This window comes from Natrix helvetica, assembly GCF_964273705.1.
Source record: "Natrix helvetica genome assembly, chromosome: 11".
Taxonomy (NCBI): Eukaryota; Metazoa; Chordata; class Lepidosauria; order Squamata; family Natricidae; genus Natrix; species Natrix helvetica.
Window position 1 is genome coordinate 9,370,598 of NC_138562.1, and position 18,423 is coordinate 9,389,020.

General features: G+C 45.5%; 1 protein-coding gene across 4 annotated transcripts in view; it reads right to left on the reverse strand.

Annotated features, from left to right (window-relative positions):
- The window catches only part of FNDC3A (fibronectin type III domain containing 3A), a 66,383-nt gene that overhangs the window by 15,566 nt on the left and 32,394 nt on the right, over window positions 1-18,423 (reverse strand). For all 4 annotated transcript variants that reach the window (XM_081964076.1, XM_081964073.1, XM_081964074.1 and 1 more), the window contains exons 5-19: window positions 18,048-18,282; window positions 15,752-16,036; window positions 14,510-14,565; window positions 12,397-12,551; window positions 11,956-12,015; window positions 10,369-10,507; window positions 9,685-9,738; window positions 8,935-9,056; window positions 8,655-8,829; window positions 6,947-7,033; window positions 4,743-4,881; window positions 4,035-4,103; window positions 3,060-3,178; window positions 1,778-1,883; window positions 126-301 (exon numbers count right to left, since the gene is read on the reverse strand). In XM_081964076.1, coding sequence (XP_081820202.1) covers window positions 126-301; window positions 1,778-1,883; window positions 3,060-3,178; window positions 4,035-4,103; window positions 4,743-4,881; window positions 6,947-7,033; window positions 8,655-8,829; window positions 8,935-9,056; window positions 9,685-9,738; window positions 10,369-10,507; window positions 11,956-12,015; window positions 12,397-12,551; window positions 14,510-14,565; window positions 15,752-16,036; window positions 18,048-18,282 — 1,977 coding nt within the window. The remainder of the gene's footprint in view (window positions 1-125; window positions 302-1,777; window positions 1,884-3,059; window positions 3,179-4,034; window positions 4,104-4,742; window positions 4,882-6,946; window positions 7,034-8,654; window positions 8,830-8,934; window positions 9,057-9,684; window positions 9,739-10,368; window positions 10,508-11,955; window positions 12,016-12,396; window positions 12,552-14,509; window positions 14,566-15,751; window positions 16,037-18,047; window positions 18,283-18,423) is intronic.

Genomic DNA, 18,423 nt, shown 5'->3' on the forward strand with positions numbered 1-18,423 from the left:
CGGTCGGCACCAGAAGTGAATGGGGGGCTTTTGGATAGGACCTCTGTGGCTCTTTGAGTGTTTAAGGTTGCCGACCTCTGCTTTAAACAAACCATTTATTCTCTAATAAGAACCGAAGTGCATACCCCGGCTTTGTTGGCTGCCCGTATCCAGAAGCAGTAGGTTCTCCCGGGAAGAAGTCCGTTCACGGTGCATTCCAAAGCTTGGCCCCGGTAGGCTTGCCGGTGTTCTTCTTGGTCGCTGTTTGCCATTTCTAGAAGGTATTCCGATACCTCTGAGCCCCCATCTACGGAAGGAGGATCTGCAAAACAGGACATGGCCATGTGTTGTGGCCCACCAGTGGCCAGCAGAGCTGGCAGCAGATTCGGACAGTGAGGAGGTTGGGGAGGGACATGGGCCAGTCCTGGAGTCTGGGGAAGGGTCTGATGAGGGCTCTGTGTCGGAGGCAGAGATGGGGCCAGAGCCGTCTTGACAGTTATCAGCTGCCTTCGGAGTCAGACATCGCTGAGGCAGAAGAACAGCTGGAGCCTGTTCCCAGTGTGCGCATGCGCAGAGTTGCCAAAGGGAACAGCTAAGGAACAGGGGTCGACTTGGGAGGAAGGCCACAGGTGGACGATGAATGGTCCCTCCCAGAGGAAATAAAAGAGGAGAGAAAGAGGAGTGGAGTTTGCAGGAGACAATTAGTTTGCTTAAATGGTTCGTGAAATTTCTGGGACGCAGATTTTTTAAAAATCTTTTCCTCTCCAAAAGCTAGGCGCGTCGTATAGTCCCAAAAATATGGAATAATCAGGAAAGTTACATTTAACTATGTAATAGAGAGGGATTTATTTTGGCCTGTTCTTTTGCTTGTTGCTACTCTGTTGCTGTCATAAACAAGCAGTCATAAAAGTGATGATGATGATGAAGAAGAAAATCACGAGGGGAAAAGTGACCCCCCGTTTCAAGGCAGAGGCCCAAAGATGCCCCCATACCAATACCTTTGGCTCAACTAATTGCCTCACTGCTCAACCAGCCTTGTAGCAATTCCAGAGGAAAAAATAACTTCAATTTGTTTTGTTTTTGTAATGCTTATTTATGGGCCACTTTGATTTTTGTTAGGGCTCTGTTTAGAGTGTCCTTTAAATTTTATTGGGCCTCTCCAACCTTTCCCAGGACTGTAGAATTTCACTGTGTTCTAAAACCTCTGGGGACAGAAACATCGCTGTTAAAAGTATAATGAGCTGCATCTAGTCCCAGATTTATTGCAGAGAGAAGACACGGAATTCTTGACCCAAGTCTATTTCCAGGGTGGAAAAACGGTATATTTTTTAATGGTTTTGAACTACAACCCCCATTACTCTCTGAGTTGATTGGATGGGACTCTGGGGAGTTACTGCACACGGTCCTTTTATTCTAATTGAAGGATTGCACTTAAATATTTTTATACTGAAGGGACGGCGGTGGCTGAGGGACCGCAATTCAGATCCCTAGCGCTGTGCAATAGAGTGAGCTCCCGTTATTTGTCCCGGCTTCCGCCAGCCTTAGCATGTAAACAATGCAGGTAGAAAAATAGGGACCACCTTTGGTGGGAAGGTAAGCGCGTTTTGTGCGCCTTCAGCGTTGAGTCATGCCAGCCACATGACCACGGAGACGTCTTCGGACAGCGCTGGCTCTTTGGCTTTGAAATGGAGGTGAGCACCGCTCCCTAGAGCCGGGAACGAGTAGCACTTATGTGCGAGGGGAACCTTTACCTTTACATTATTTTTATACTCTGTTTTCTTACGATCTGGGATCTTACCCCACTGCAGGGTCATTTCCTTAGGCTTGGCTTTGCCAGACAGACACGGAGGACGACATGGCCCGGGGGGAACAGCTGAGGTCTGGACAGTGAGGACATCAGAGGGCTGAAAAAGAAATCACACGTTACTTGCTGATTCCCTTAAACCAGGGGTATCCAAACTTGGCAACTTTAAGACTTGTGGACTTCAACTCCCAGAATTCCCCAGCCAGCAGAGCTGGCTGGGGAATTCTGGGAGTTGAAGTCCACAAGTCTTAAAGTTGCCAAGTTTGGACACCCCTGACTTAAACCTTCAGCCAGCCACCCAACTCAAAAACATGCCACACCTCAAACAAATGCAATTTCGGGTAGTCCTCGACTTATGACCTCAATTGAGCCCAACATTTCTATTGCAGTGTCAAGACCTTTATTAAATGAATTTGGCTCATTTTACTACCTTTCTTGCCCCCGCTGTTAAGTGAATCCCTGCAGTTGTCAAACATGGTTCTTAAGCCAATCTGGCTTCCCCACTGATTTTGCTTGTCGTAAAAGAGGATCACATGACCCCCCGGGACACTGCAACGGCCATAAAATGTGATTCAGTTGCCAAGCATCTGAATTTTGATCATGGGACCACGGGGATGCTGCAACGGTCATCAAGTGTGAAAAATGTGCCATACGTCACTTTTTTAGGTGCCGTTGTAACTTGAAATGGTCACTAAATGACCATTTGTTGTAAGTCAAGGGCTACCGTAAAACAAATAAATCAATTAACTGGCAAGAAGAGACTTGGATTTGTTATATTCCACTCTCTTACTCTGTAGGTATGAAAATCCTCTCATTTTCCTCCTTCCAAATTCCAACCGCAACACCATCTTAACAAGGACAATGTGAAACTATACCTTACAAATAAGGTAAAGGTTCCCCTTGCACATATGTGCTAGTCATTCCTGACTCTAGGGGGCAGTGCTCATCTCCGTTTCAAAGCCAAAGAGCCAGCGCTGTCCGAAGACGTCTCTGTGGTCATGTGGCCGGCATGATTCAATGCCGAAGGCACACAGAACACTGTTACCTTCCCACCAAAGGTGGTTCCTATTTTTCTACTTGCTTTTGAACTGCTAGGTTGGCAGAAGGTGGGACAAGTAACGGGAGCTCACTCTGTTACGTGGCGCTAGGGATTCGAACCGCCAACCTTTCTGATCGACAAGCTCAGCGTCTTCGCCACTGAGTCCCCTAACCTTACAAATACAAAACATAAACTCGGCTTGCATATTTTTCCAAGACATATTTTTTTTCCCCTCACCTGACTTTGTCCCCCTCTACCAACGCAGGACACCTTCAGCCTGTAAGAAATGCCAGGCTTGAGATGGGCACATATATGTTCTCTCGTGGAACCTTTATAGGCGATTTCCCATTTACTGCCTGCAAGGAAAAGAAAGATCTGTTCACAACCCATTCCTGGGAAAATGTGGGACAAAGAATACCTCTTCCAACATCTCAGAAGAAACAGTCGAACGCTACAAAAAGTTAATCCTGGCTATTCTCTCTCTTACAACGTCTCTTTTTTCCCCACAACCTTTAAAAAGACATACAATAGAGAAAATGATTCTTCTTCCAAGGGAGAAACGGCCAATTCCAAGTTACATGAATCTGCAGTAAGGTGTTTTTCTATAAAGGGTTAAGGCAGACACCATGAAATCAGTGGGGGATAGTAGTTACCATTAACAGCAATAGAATAGCAAAAGCACTTAAGAGTTTTATACCGCTTCACTGCGCTTTAACAGCCCTCTCTAAGCAGTTCACAGAGTCAGCCAATTGCCCCCAACAATCTGGGCCCTCATTTTACCAACCTCAGATGGATGGAAGGCTGAGTCAACCGTGAGCAGGTGAGAATCGAACTGATGGCAGTTGGCAGAATTAGTCTGCAATACGGCATTCTAACTCTCTGCCACCATGGCTCAGTGTGGCACAGTGTTTAGAATGCAGTATTAGGGACAGGGACATGGGCAAGAATGGAACGGAACAGAATAGAATAGAATATAGTAGAAGAATAGTGTAGAGTAGAGTAGAGTAGAGTAGAGTAGAGTAGAGTAAGTAGAGTAGAGTAGAATATAGAATAAACAGAAACTGGAAGGGACCTTGGTGGTCTTCTAGTCTAGCCCCCTATACTATTTCAGATAAGTGGCTATCAGTTTCTTCTTTTAAAAAAACAGATCAATTCAAAGCGTGATTCCATTTTTAAGTAATATACAGAGAAATGAAACATTCAGGTGCTTACCGGCAGTGGCTTCGGAAATTTCTAAGATATATGAAGAAATATCTGATCCTCCAGTATCTTTTGGTGGGTCTAGTTTAAAGAAGAAATGCAGAAACAGTTTAGAACTGAAAGAAAACCAAAAGTTTTAAGTCGACAATAATTAGCGGCAAATTACTGCACGGGCTGAAAAAATAGACGAAGGAAGGTTCTCTTCAGCAATGCTTCTCTCTACCTTCACATAAAGAGCTGGGCTCAGAAAGGAAGGCTTGGAGTTGAACAGTTTAGCTCTCGCCTACAGAAAGCGATGCACTGCCTTTTATTTAATCTCGGATTAGTTGTGAAAACCCTGGCAATTTGCTACAGAACCAAGGGGGAAAAATGCAATGTGAATGCATTTTCACTCTCTTTCCATTTTATACAGATAGGCCCTCCCTCCCAAGCTCCGTTTTCGCTGGCAGAGGGTTGCAAGGAGGCCATCGTGGGCAAAAACGGAGCTTGGGAGCCCGTTTTCACTGGCATAGCACTCGGGTCGCCACGACATGAGTGAAGTCAAGCTGGCCACGCCCCTCCCCAGCCACGCCCACCGCACGCCCCTCCCCAAGGTCAAACACAACCTTGATGGCCGTCAATGAAATCGAGTTTGACACCCCTGAGCTAAGGATTGGGGGCAGGGCAGCAGAGGGGAGGAAAACAAAACAGAGCTTCAGCAAGGGAATGAAGTTTTCTTACCCCAAGTAACTTTCACATTGTGGGAATGGATTTTTCCCTTTACAGTTGGTTTACTCGGAGGCCCAGGCTTGTCGGGGCAGGTGCTAAACTCCACAACTTCACTGGCCCCACTTTTCCCTTCCGTGTTGTGAGCAAACAACTGTCCCATTGCAAAAGAGAACAAACTTAGTTAAAAACGCGTACGTGGTTTTTCTTTTTAAAAAAAAAAAAATCAGAGCTTTTTATATAGGGAAGCAAAGAAATCAAAACTCTTTATCCCACTAAACATCTGTAGAGATTCTCGCTCATCCAGGTTATGGTTTTCCCAAAGGTGTCCCAACTGGCTTTTCTGCATTTTTACTTGAAAACCTTTCGCTTCTCATCCAAAAAGCGTCTTCAGTTCTTCTTCGGTGTCTTGGATGAGAAGGGTCTTTGTCTTCAAGGAAAAAAACAAAGTCCAGTTGCCTTTTGAAAAAACACCTTTGGAGTGTCTTTCTCCAATAGATCATCTACCGTATTTTTCAGACTATAACACGCACCTACATTTACAGGAGGAAAACAAGAAGAGTTTTTCGCCTCCACGGGTAGCATTTTCACCCTACCGAGCCCAGAAGCATTCTGTGGTGCTCTGCATGGCCTGTTTTAGTCAAAAACGTGCCTGTTTTTGGCCTGGGAGCTGGGGAGGGCGAAAATGCAATACGCAGAAGATTCGGGAATTCAAAAACACCTATATTCCATCTATAAGAAGCACCTAAATTTTCACCCACTTTTAGGGGGGCGAAATGGTGCGTCTTATACTCTGAAAAATACGGTATATATTACAGGCCTATAGGTGTCAAAAAAACGCCTGAAGTTCCACACAATGACTCTAAGAATATATTTACATGTAGAATAACCTCACTCGCTTCACAACACTTGAAAGTATTTATGAAGTTGAGCACAAAGTAACCAAGAAGGGTTGTCACAGGGGACCTGCAAAATGTGTTGGTAAGAGGGGAATTTGGAAGGAGAGAAGCAACTTGGAACTAAGGAGAAACTTCCTAACAGTGAGGACAATTAACCAGTAGGACAGCTTGCCACCAGAAGTTGGGATGCTTCATCAGGTTTTTAAGAAGAGATTGGACAACCACTTATCTGAAATGGTATAGGCCAGGGGTGTCCAAACTTGGGAACTTTAAGACTTGTGGACTTCAACTCCCAGAATTCCCCAACCAGCCATGCTGGCTGGGGAATTCTGAGAGTTGAAGTCCACAAGTCTTAAAGTTCCCAAGTTTGGACACCCCTGGTATAGGCCAAGGGTCGGCAACTTTAAACACTCAAAGAGCCCTTTGGACCCGTTTCCCACAGAAAAGAAAACACCGGGAGCTACAAAATCCTTCCCGTGCCTGACTATTTCCTGAGTGGACACAGAACTAGCATAGGTGATTGAATTAAATGTTCTGTTTTCTTCTGAAACTTTTCTTGGATTTATCCATGGTTGGACTACCGAGGGTCGAAGAGCTCAATAAATCGTGTGCCGGCGGGTATCACACATTGGCGGTTGTGACCCATATTTCGAGCGACAGGGAGCCGCAGCAGAGGGATGAAAGAGCCACATGCGGCTCCAGAGCCAAGGGTTGCTGGACCCCTGGTATAGCCTCTCCTGCATGAACAGGGGGGGGGGGTTGGACTAGAAAACCTCCAATGTCCATTCCATCTCTATTCCGATTGGAACTGGTGTTTGCATGACAACCTAGTTGGGCAACGCAACATCCTCAAGGAAAATGCCAAGGTCAGAGAGCACCACGTTGGACCAAGGACTCCACAGACTGGAGAATCTTCATGATATTCCAATCAATGAACAAGGTATTTTGCAAGCTAATAAAGGATAGCTGAAGACTGGGGAGCATAGCGAGGTTCGCAAAAGAGTCGTATGTCAACGACACCAGCTTTGCGTAAAGAAAGTCCCAAATTCAACCCCTGGTATCTTCAGATAGAAATTTTAAAAAATAAAAAAGTTGGTGCTACTTAAAGTTCCTCAGTATTGAACTAGAAGGGACCAAAGAAGGATTCGATCGAGTCATTTCCAAAGGCCTTTAACAGAAGTCTAAACGTCTCCTAGAGCCTTGAAGAGGTCATGTATTTCACCTAGTTTGCAGGGACAAGTCACTAGTAAGCAGTTTTCAGGGCAGAGTAAGGGATTTCTCAGCTTGTGGATGTGTTGGTCATTTGGATTTGGCACCTACCCGAAATTTATAGGAAGTGTTTCTTCTAAGGTCACTTAAAGTGCAAGAAAGCTCATCTCCGTTGTACCCTGCTTGGAAGCCATAATCCTGCAGAAAGAAAAAAAATATGTCCAGTGTTAAACATCTTACTTAGTAAACCTTTCCACTTTATAGCCATGGATTACATAATGTAGTACATTCATGACAATCGTAACTTTAAAAAAAAAAATCATAACCCCAGTAATTATTAAGAAAGGATTTGTGTTCCCCATTAAAGAATCTGCATTCATGTCAAAGATCGGGGAGTGGGGAGGAGGGAATTTACCTTATATATATATATCAATAAGGTATAGGTAAAGGTTCCCCTCGCGCATATGTGCTAGTCATTCCCGACTCTAGGGGGCGGTGCTTTTCTCCGTTTCAAAGCCGAAGAGCCAGCACTGTCCGAAGACATCTCTATGGTCATGTGGCCATAGACGCATGGAACGCTGTTACCTTCCCACCAAAGGTGGCCCCTATTTTTCTACTTGCATTTTTACGTGCTTTCGAACAGCTAGGTTGGCAGAAGCTGGCACAGGGCCTAGTTATATGCAGGATCGCATCCTGCCCCACACATCCCTACGACCAATTCGCTCACACAGAGAGGGACTTCTCCGGGTGCCGTCCGCCAAACAGTGCCGGGGGGCGACATCCAGGAGCAGAGCCTTCTCTGTGATGGGCCCAGCCCTGTGGAATGACCTCCCCCGTGACATCAGGATTACTTCCGATCTCCGCTCCTTCCGTGTACAGCTGAAGACCCACCTCTTTCAATTATCTGGCCTGGCTCAATCGTAATCTTTCTTATTCCTCCTAACTGTTTTTAAATTGTATTTTAAACGTTAAATTTTAATTGTATATTGGGTTTTTACAATCGGGGTATTTTAATGCTGGTTTTTTAATTATCTATATGATGTAAATAGTTTCCTCCTCCGAGTCCGTGTCCGTGTATGCGTATGTATGTTTTGTATGTATGCCTATGTGTTTTTGTATATTCTCTATGTTTTATATGCCCCATTGTACGCCGCCCCGAGTCCTACTTGGAAAGGGAGCGGCTAATAAATTCAAACTTATTATTATTATTATTATTAAGTAACGGGAGCTCACCCCGTTATGCAGCACTAGGGATTCGAACCGCCGCACTGCTGACCTTTCTGATCGACAGGCTCATTGTCTTAGCCACTAAGCCACCACGTCCCTTTATCAATATTGATTTATCAATAGTCACTGCTTCATTCTTTGATTATTAGAAAATATTGCCTTTCTCAAAACAAGTAGATCACACGTTGCCAAAAACAACTTCTGGAATGGTAACAGTTTTCCGTTATTTTAATGGATTTCTTATAGCTACCTCCTCCCCTGCTTGAGAGCCATTATTCCTGATAAACAGTCAGATATCCTCCAGTGTCATCCATTTGCCTTCTCTCTGAATCCAAAGCATTACGCAACTCCACTGTTTACTGCGTTTGGCCCTTCTTCGAAGGAGAAGGCTTTTGAGTAGCAACAATGGGATGCTAAATGAGTCTCAGAGGGGTTCATTGACTACCAGATCCTCTGGGACGGGCAAATGGCACAGAACGCAATTATTCACTAGGCAACCTTCTAATCCACCCCGGAGGGCAGCTGCTCTTTTCCAAGTCTTCTCTCTCTCCCTACTCTAAACTCTGAGGACCTGGATTCGAAAGCTACTCACCGAACCTTCTTCTTCCATTTCCAAAATGTACGTCAGGGAGTCGTCCGAGGACATGCCGTTGGGAGGCCCCCATTTGAGTGACAGCCAGTTCACGCCTGCCTGACTTAGCTGGGGTGGGAGGGGCGGTGGCGGGACAACTCCGATGGTGAAGCAGGCCAACGTCTCGCCAAACCCACTGGGGGAGGAGAAAACATGGTGGGGTTAGCGAAGAAGCTGAGACATACAAGTCTTTGTGGAAACAATGAACCCACAACACCTCCCCCCCCTCTTTTTTTCTTACCTCATGCCAATGTCATTTTTGGCTGCTAGTCTGAACGCGTATTTGGTAGAGGGGGACAGCTTGGTGATTTTGTGCTGCTTTAGATGACCGTAGTAGCATTCTTTGAAGGCTCCCGTCTTCCCCTTTTCAAAGAAGAGCACAACGCCAAGAGTTGGAGGGGACCTTGGAGGTCTTCTAGTCTAACCCTTGCTCAAGCAGGAAAGCCTATACCAGTGATACTATACCACAGAGTGCCCAAACTGGAAGGTGTGTGCATATGCACGCTGGCCAGCTAGTCTTGCACGCCAGAGCGCGGGAAACCCAAAGACCAGCTGGCTGACACGCGCATGCCTGTTTTGGTGTGTCTTATACTCCGGTGCATCTTATACTCCGAAAAATATGGTAATCCATAATCAGGCTATGTAAGCCTTAACCAAGGCAGTCTTGTGTCCCTATGAAATACGTGATCTATCCCCTGGCTGTGGTTTTCTAATAAATACAACGGTTTTTTTAAAAAAAAACAAGAGGCAAATTAAAAGAAAAAAAAGTTTTTTGAGCACTCTGCGGACCTCCCAAAAACGGCCCGTTTTTTGCGAAAACCCATTTTGGAAGTTCTGTTTCTTGCCTTCCAGAAAAGTGGATTGGTTGGAAGATAAGATCTTCCTTCTTGAGTTGCAGGAAGGATGTTTTACCCAAATGCAGACGAATGTCTTGAGCAGAACACCAGAATTATTAAGATTGATAATAATTCATTAAACATAGGAAACATACCTCATCCCATTCTAAAAGGTAGCTAGTTATTTTGGACCCATTGTCATTGGAGGACTGCGAAAAGAAAGAAAGAAAAAGTTAGTTTGCTAGGTCATTTAGAGAGAAAATTACTTCATAACTTGAAGCATTCCCAATACTTCTGTCAGGGTTCCAAATAGCATCCAAAATTAAATCAGAGTCCGAGGCAAAGGATCCCTCAAAGTTCCAATTTATTAAGAGAGCCACGTTGGCACATCTGGGAAAACCTGAATCTGAAAGCTTCCCGGTTTTCCCCACCCAGTTGAAAGTTCAAGATCTTGCCCCCACACCCACAAGTCCATCCCATGGTCCAATATTCCACTGCCATGCTGGCAGCCTCCACCCATCCAGTTCCAGTCAGGTGCAGACAAAGGATGACCTTGGCTTTCTAGAACGAATTTTGTTATGGCTACATACCATCTCACTCCTTACCATCCCCCCTCCCATTTTCCCACAATAGAAAATGCATAGTAGAATAATGGAAAGTGTGGCAGGCCAAAGATCCAAAAGAAAAGAAGGCTGCAGGCCTCACAACTTCATTCCTACAGGAAACACACCTCCATTCTCCAGCTATGTATTTAAATTAAAAATATATATGTTATTTCTTTTGGAAACTCAGTTATGACCCACACAGAGGTCGGGATCCATTCTTGGCTTTCTTCTTACCTTCCACTGTAAAGTCAGGCTGTTTTTGGTTTTGTTGACTACTTTTGGTGCAGCTGGAGGATCCGGTTCACAACTCTGGGTAGTAAAACTCACCAGCTCTGAAACAGATTCCTTGGTGGAATGACCCGATGCCGAAACTCTGCATGAAGTCAACACAGACATATATCTATCTGTATCTATATATAAATGACTCTATGTTCTAGCATAACTCTGGAAGCCTTGAGCAATTTCAACCACCCCTAACACCTCTCAGGGTGTGTGTGTGTGTGTGTGTGTGTGTGTGTGTTCCAGCATAACTCTGCAATGGCTGGCCACTGAAATGAAAGGAATGAATTATATGATAAGTGTGTATTTTGGATTCACCTTCTGTTAAGATACAGCCTGTTGTTCCTTAAAATGGCTTCTACTGTACAGCACAGTGGAGTTGCCATGATACCGGCTTCATGGTACACCACAAGGGGCTCCTTCTGGTAAGGGGGATTGGTCTTTAAAAAAAAAACATCCTAGGCCCTAAACTTCAAGCAAAGAGGGCAAGTTGTCAAGGGAGGTGTCTGCTTACTTTATAATTTGTATACTCTACTTAGACTTATAAAACCCTGTAAATAAAATTACTTTGATTTGGCACTATAGATATAACTCATTCCTTTTCCTGTCTAATACAGGATTAGGATAAATAAATACCCAGGCAATGCCAGGTTATCAGCTACTATAGCTATAAAAACAAAGCCTTAGTCTTATCCTGGTTTTCTTCTATAACTTCTCGTTATATGTTCATTTTGAAGGTTTGTTGGAGATGGGAAAGTGTTTTGAAAGGGGGAATATATAAAGCGTTCAGTAAACCTAAAGATAAATAATGCCAATCATACAATGAAACAAACTAAACCAAGGAGAAGCTACTAACATACAATGACACGGAGATCTGGAAAAAAAAAGACCATGGTTAACATAAGGCTGACATGCAGCTATTTCAGGAATTTCATTTGGAATACATTTGGGATGCGGAAGACTTTATTTGAAACTAGTTGCCCAGGTATTTATTTATAGGGGGAAAGTATCTGGACCAAAGGTAATTTCTAATGTTGGATTTACCACTTTGCCAGAGGGAGCCCCCTTGTGGAGTACTGTGAAGCCATTACCATGGCAACTCCACTGCGCTGTACAGTAGAAGCCATTTTACGGCAGTACGGCAGAAGCATTTTAAGGCACAACAGGCTGTATCTTAACAGAGCACACACCCCAAGGGGTGTTAGGAGTGTCTTACCCCCACAGTATTTGTTTCCAGAGAGTAAGTTAGAGACCCACAGCTCCAGATTCCTCTCTCCCCACTCTCAAGACCCAAATATCTACTCTAAACTCACAATAGCCTTTATACTTTCATTTTATTTGACAACAAAATCCAAGGGCCATAACAAGGTTTAAAAACAAACAAACAAAAAGCCCTATTTTGGCGCTTTTTAGTGCAATTTCCAGGTCTCCTGTACCCTTTGATGGAAGGCCTCCCCCAAAACCCCTCCCCTTCAAATTTAAAACATTATGAACTTTGTTTTATTGTCTTGCTATTGATAAACTTTTGTTTTCCATGCTCACCTGACATGATAATCAGTTGCTGGTCGGAGTTCAGACAGAGTAAATGTTACATCCTCACCACTGTAAAGGGGGGGGAGGGGGGGAGAGAAGATACCATTAGATCATAACAACAACATAAATAATGAGCTACAAAATCCCTCTGCCTTTTGCACGGAGGGGAAAATCCTAAAATAAAAACATGGTTACAATGACAAATCAGCTGACAAATGCTAGGACTAGATCTCAGGGAGGATGGCACAGGTTAAAAAGTAGTTCTGCAAGCTAATCTTAAAATTTACTTCTAGGATTTGGCGCTCAAAGTTCAACAGCGGAAGCAAATATAAGCTCAACGTTTAAAATTATTTCCACGGAAACAACGCTGGAAAAACAATCCTGATTGGCACCGGCCGTCAGGTGGCCTGCTAAGAAAGCCATGCCATTCAATTATGAAAATGGACTCACCTGTAAAGGGGTTTAAATTTTCCATTTTTACCGCTGTTCGAGATTGCAACTTCAAAAGTAAAAGCTTCAGGAGGGAGGCTCTGGGGTTCTTCATTCTGGGCTGCAGCTGGGGCATTCCAGGAAAGAACTGCTGAACGTGCCTGTACCTCAGAGACCTTTGAAAAACCAAAGGGAAGAGGGTTACCATTGACAATACAAATACTCAACATATGGTTGTTTTGCCGCTTTCCCCAAAATGATGGCCGCTGCATTGTGCCATTACATCTGCCCCAACTGGATGGGCCCGGTGCAGCATCGGGAGCCCTGGGGGTGAAGTGCAGTATTGCAGCTAACACAGCCGACAGCCTGGAGTTCGATCCCAATGGGGTTCGAGGTTGACTCGGCCTTCCATCCTTCTGAGGTCGGTAAAATGAGGACCCAGATTCTTGCAGGCAATATGCAAAGAATGCTTCTACATTGTAAACCGCACAGAGAGTGATGTAATGAACTACGGGGCAGTATATAAGGGGACTGGGTGGCACAGTGGTTAGAGTGCAGTACTGCTGGCTGTCAGGGTTCCCAATAGCATCCAAAATTAAATCAGAGTCCAAGGCAAAGTGTTGCTCTAAGTTCCAATTTATTAAGAGAGCCATGTTGGCACATCTGGGAAAACCCGAATCTGAAAGCTTCCCGGTTTTCCCCACCAGTTGAAAGTTCAAGATCTTGCCCCCCACACCCACAAGCCCATCACATGGTCCAATCTTCCACTGCCATGCTGGCAGTAGCACCCATCCAGTTTCGGTCAGGTGCAGAGGTGTAGAAACAAAGGATGACCTTGGATTCAAGAAAGGAATTTTATTTTGACAACATCACATTCTACTCCTTACTATTCCCCCTCCCAATTCCCCACTAATGGAACAGCATAGTAGAATAGAATATTAGTGTGGCAGGCCAAAGATCCCAAAAGGAACTGGCTGCAGGTCTGACACTGGTTACTTCTGCTGACTGCAAGCTGCCTGCCATTTGGCAGTTCGAATCTGACCAGGCTTAAGGATGACTCATCCTTCCATCCTTCCGAGGTCGGTAAAATGAGGACCCAGATTGTTGGGGGAAATATGCTGACTCTGTAAACCACTTAGAAAGGGCTGTAAAAGCACTGTGAAATGGTATATAAGTCTAAGTGCTATTGCAGGTTAATTCAGCTCATTGCCAAAAGTTCGATCCTGACCAGCTCAAAGTTGACTCATCCTTCCATCCTTCCGAGGTGGGTAAAATGAGGACCCAGATTGTCGGGGGGGGGGGGGGGATATGCTGACTCTGTAAACCGCTTAGAGAGGGCTGTAAAGCACTATGAAGCGGTATATAAGTCTTATATAAGCATTTAGGCTTATATAGTTATTGCTATATAAGCCTAAATGCTATTGCTACAGGGCTGGGGTGTCAAACATCCATTCCATGATGTGGTCGGATCCGGCCCAAGGGGCCATCCTGGAAAATGTAAGGGGTCAGCCTATGTCGCTTCGGCCCCTTCTATCCAGTGCAAAGAAGAAACATGCCAGCAGTTTCGGTAGGGGCGTCAAGCTAGCCAACCCCACCCAATTGTTGCCCCCGTCCCCACAAGGTCAACCACAGCCCTGTTGTGGCCCAAAATGAAACTGAGTTTGACACCCCTGCTATAGGGTGTAAGGTCTAACAGGGCATGGTTGGCTATACATCAGGGGTGTCCAAACTTAAGAACTTTAAGACTTGTGGACTTCAACTCCCAGAATGAGGGCTGAGTCTTAAAATTCCCACGTTTGGACACCCTTGCTCTATATGATGCTATTTTCACCAGACTGCCTTTGTAGCCATTTTGTGGGTGTCCCTGGTGTTGTGTATCCTATGGTCCTCATCCTTTCCGACTTAAGAGGATAAGTCCGTTCCATTTTCCACCCAATTCTTATTTTATTTAAACATCTACACGCGTGGGTGAATTGGTCCTCATCGGGCAGTTAAGAGAGACTACAGGCATGTTTCACTTGTCATGTTTCAGAACTGAAAACCGAATTTGACACACCTTTAAATATTTTCTATCTTTGTTTGGTTTGAGAAGGTTAGGAGACCCCCCACCCCGTGATCTGTGATTGCAACTTACGGTAGGCTTACTGAAGCTCATGAGTTCTTCAGATTTTCTAGACTCTGTGTCAGATTCTAGGAGGAAAAACACAACAACACGTTAAGCGAAGGGGAAACAGAACAAAAAAATACCCAGTTAAATGGTGTTGTGTTTTTTTTTTTAACTGCAGTGCCAGCAGATAAAGTTGTTGGAAGCAGCAAAACACAAGCTGAGCAAAGTTCACTGGCCTTATTTGTTTTGATCACCGAATCTGCCAAGTTTGCAAGTCTGTTAAGGAGGAGGAAAACAGCACAGACTTCCTCTGAGCTTGGCCTGCGATACCCTCCAGAATTCGCACATATCTTGCACGGCCAATTTTAAAATTCTAATATTTAAAATCCGAACGGCAAGTTCTCCTTCTCTTTGGAAACCTTTTGGTGCCGAGTGCCCAATGCGCGCCTGTGCGAAACTCCAAAATGCAATGCAAACGCCCCGGCCGCACATCTGCATGTATCCCAGCCCCCCTTGCCCATTTTTGGCTTCCAGGTTGGTACAGGAAGCCTTCCAGGGTCAAAACGGGGCGGGGGGGAACGTTCGCTCATGCAAACCCCCCAAATGCAATGCGAATGCCCCACACACATCAACCCCACCCCCGTGCATGCATGCACGCATCCCCGTAGGTGCCCCAGCCCCCGTTTTGTGCGGCAGAGACCCGAAGACCAGCTGATCGGCGGGAGGCGCCTGCGCATGTGCGATGGACTTGGGCTGGGGTGACGGCTGGCATTCCCTGTGCAGTGGTGAAATTCAATTTTTTTTACTACCAGTTCTGTGGGCGTGGCGTGGCTTGGTGGGCATGGCTTGGTGGGCATGGCAGGGGAAGGATACTGTAAAATCTCCATTCCCTCCCACCTCTGGAGCCAGCCAGAGGTGCCGGTTCTCCGAACTACTCAAAATTTCTGCTACTGGTTCTCCAGAACCTGCTGGATTTCACCCCTGCACCTGTGCCACGCTTGCCATAGGTTTGCCATCACAGGTTTAGAATGTTTTCTTTCATTAAAAAACTTTCCTCAAGGAGGAGGGGGAAAAAAGTCCATTCTTGAGATTAGACACATACCAAACGATAAGCAAACTTTCCTCAAAGGACCTTTTCGTTTTACCAATTTACAAGCAGCCTTCTCCCACATAGCTCCACACAGCTTACGCGCACTTGATTAATGCATGGATCCATTACACACAGACAAACACACACACACCAAAAAAAACCTCCAGGTTTTTCTGTACCTCCCATTCCTGAATCGGCTGAAGGGATGGGACTTCCTCGGGTTTTCCCTACGTGCTTCTGTTTGATTTGCCCTACGGTGCCCGGCTGGCCCTTTCCGTAGCCGTTCTGAACGTTGGTGCCGGCGGAGCTGTTCGTTTTGTGAGGTGAGGAAGGGGGGCTCTTGGCCTTGTTATTCGTATGCCCGCCGGCCTGTCGGTCTTTTAGCCTCTTCTTCAGGTGTTCTTGCATTTTGGCAGTCCTTTCGTCTCGCTGAACAAAGGTTGCTCTGCCATGGGAACGGGACTCTGGGGAGACAAAGGCAAAAAGGACCCGTTAGATCAAGGTTTCTCAACCTTGGCAACTTGAAGATGTCCGGACTTCAACTCCCAGAATTCCCCAGCCAGCGAATGCTGGCTAGGGAATTGTGGGAGTTGAAGTCCGGACATCTTCAAGTTGTCACGGTTGAGAAACACTGCGTTAGGTGGTTCATAAATGTGTTTAAATGCCTTCAAGGCTTACGACAGACACGGAATCAAAAAGATAAATTAACTGCCTATTGCTTCCCGGGCGCTAAGAACCAGGCTCGCTTTTGCAACATACACAAATATACACAAATTTAGTGTGCATATGTACGTCTTTATATAAGAGGAAAAAAGAGTGTGACCCAGCACGAGAGTAGGGTAGGGTATAAAGTAGGACCCTATCTGATTTTATTAAACATTAATGTCATACAGGTAGTTCTCACGTTACAACAGTTTATTTAGTTGGATAAGGAAATGTTGGCAAGAAAACAACCAAGCTTAGAGAGCACCAAAGACCCCACAGTCCGCCTCTTCCTCTTCCTCTCCCACGGCCTTCTAGCACTGATGATATTACCTAGCTGGGGAATGAAACGTCTTCAAGAAAACAACCAAGCTCACAGAGCATCAAGGACCCCACGGAACATGCTCAGTAATACAACTTCATATTTTAGTTACAGCAGCACTGGAAAAAAAATGGACTTATGGCCATTTTTCACACTTACGACCATTGGAGCTTCCCTGATCAAAATTCTGACACTTGGCAACGGACTCATATTTATGACGGTTGCAGTGTCCCGGGCTCACCTGATCCCCTTTTGCGACCTGGGGGAAGCCAGGTTCACTTAACAACTGTGTTACACACTTAGTAACTGTGGGGATTCACTTAACAACGGTGGCAGGAAAGGTGGCACAATTGGGCAGAATATACTTTTACAAGTCTCGCTTAGCGACAGGAATTTGGGGCTCAATTATGGTCGTATGTTGAGGACGACCTGTATTATGTAACCAATACAGGTGGCTGCAGAGTTGCTAGCCTTGTAAACATTTTCTAATGTGGGAAAATGGGAGGGAGGGTGATATATAGTCAAAATAACATTCTTTTCTCAGAGAGTCAAGGACACCTTGCCCTGCAGCTGCGAGGTGACTGGGAGGCATCTCCAGTTCTGGAGGGTGCCTGATCGGGCCATGAGACATGTGGGTGGTGGGCAGGGACTCGGACTTTCACTTGGGTGGGGAAAACCTGGAAGCTTTCAGATTCGGGTTTTCCCAGATGTGCCAATTTGACATCTCTAATAAAATGGAACTTTGAGGAAACTCAGGCCTTGGAGTCCTCTTTCGTTGGGGGTGTTTCTTGGAACCCTGACATGAGCATTGGTTTTGAAAATACCGTATTTTCCGGAGTATAAGACGCACCTTTTTCCCTCCAAAAAGAGGCTGAAAATCTGGGTGCTTCCTATACACTGAATACAGCATTTTTGGCGTCCCGAAACCCCGCCCCCTTTGCAAAAATGGCCGTGCATAGCCTTTAGGAGGCTTCCAGAGTGGTCCTGGGGGCTGGGGAGGGCAAAAATGAGCGAAAAACAGCCCGTTTTTTGCTTGTTTTTGCCCCAGCACCCAAAAACACTCTATAAGCCTCCTAAAGGCTATGGATGCCTTTTTTTTGACAAAACACGGGCCTGTTTTCATGAAAAGCGGGGCGGTTTTTTAAGCCATTCCCCCCCCCAGCCCCCAGGAGCACCCTAAAGCCTCCTAAAGGCTATGCATGCCCTTTTTCTTTGGACAAAAAATGGCCCCGTTTTCACGAAAAACGGGCCGTTTTGGGGAGGTCGGCAGAGTGCAAACACTTTTTTAAAAATTTGCCTCTTCATAATTTGGTGTGTTTCATACTCCGGAAAATACGGTATCCAGGTACCAAACAATCAAGGAAGAAGCATCAAGCCCTGTCCCACCCTAAGCGCAGGTGAGCTTGCTGTACGACTGCTTTTTCCCCCCACCTTTCCAGCTGATGTCTCACCTTGATCTTGGTACAGATGAGGCGATGGGGGTGGTGGATGCTGATGAATGAACTGTGGTGGGATTTCTCCCGTTCCTGGAACCGGAGGGTAGACAGGATGAGGGGGGTGGGGAAGCAAAGCAGGGTGGGGGTGAATATAATGGGGCACGTGGGGGGGAGGTGGATGCATGGAGGGGTGAAATTCAGTCGAGTGTGGCATAACTATGACTTTCCGAACTCCATTCTCTTCAACCACCTGCAAAAGAAAATGAAAAAGAGCTGTGAGTGTTGTTTATTTTAAAGAGAAAACACAATCATAATGAGAGCTTGTGGTTTAAGGCACCAGACTAGAAAGCAAGAGGTCGTGAGTTCAAGTCCCGCCTTAGTCACGAAAGCC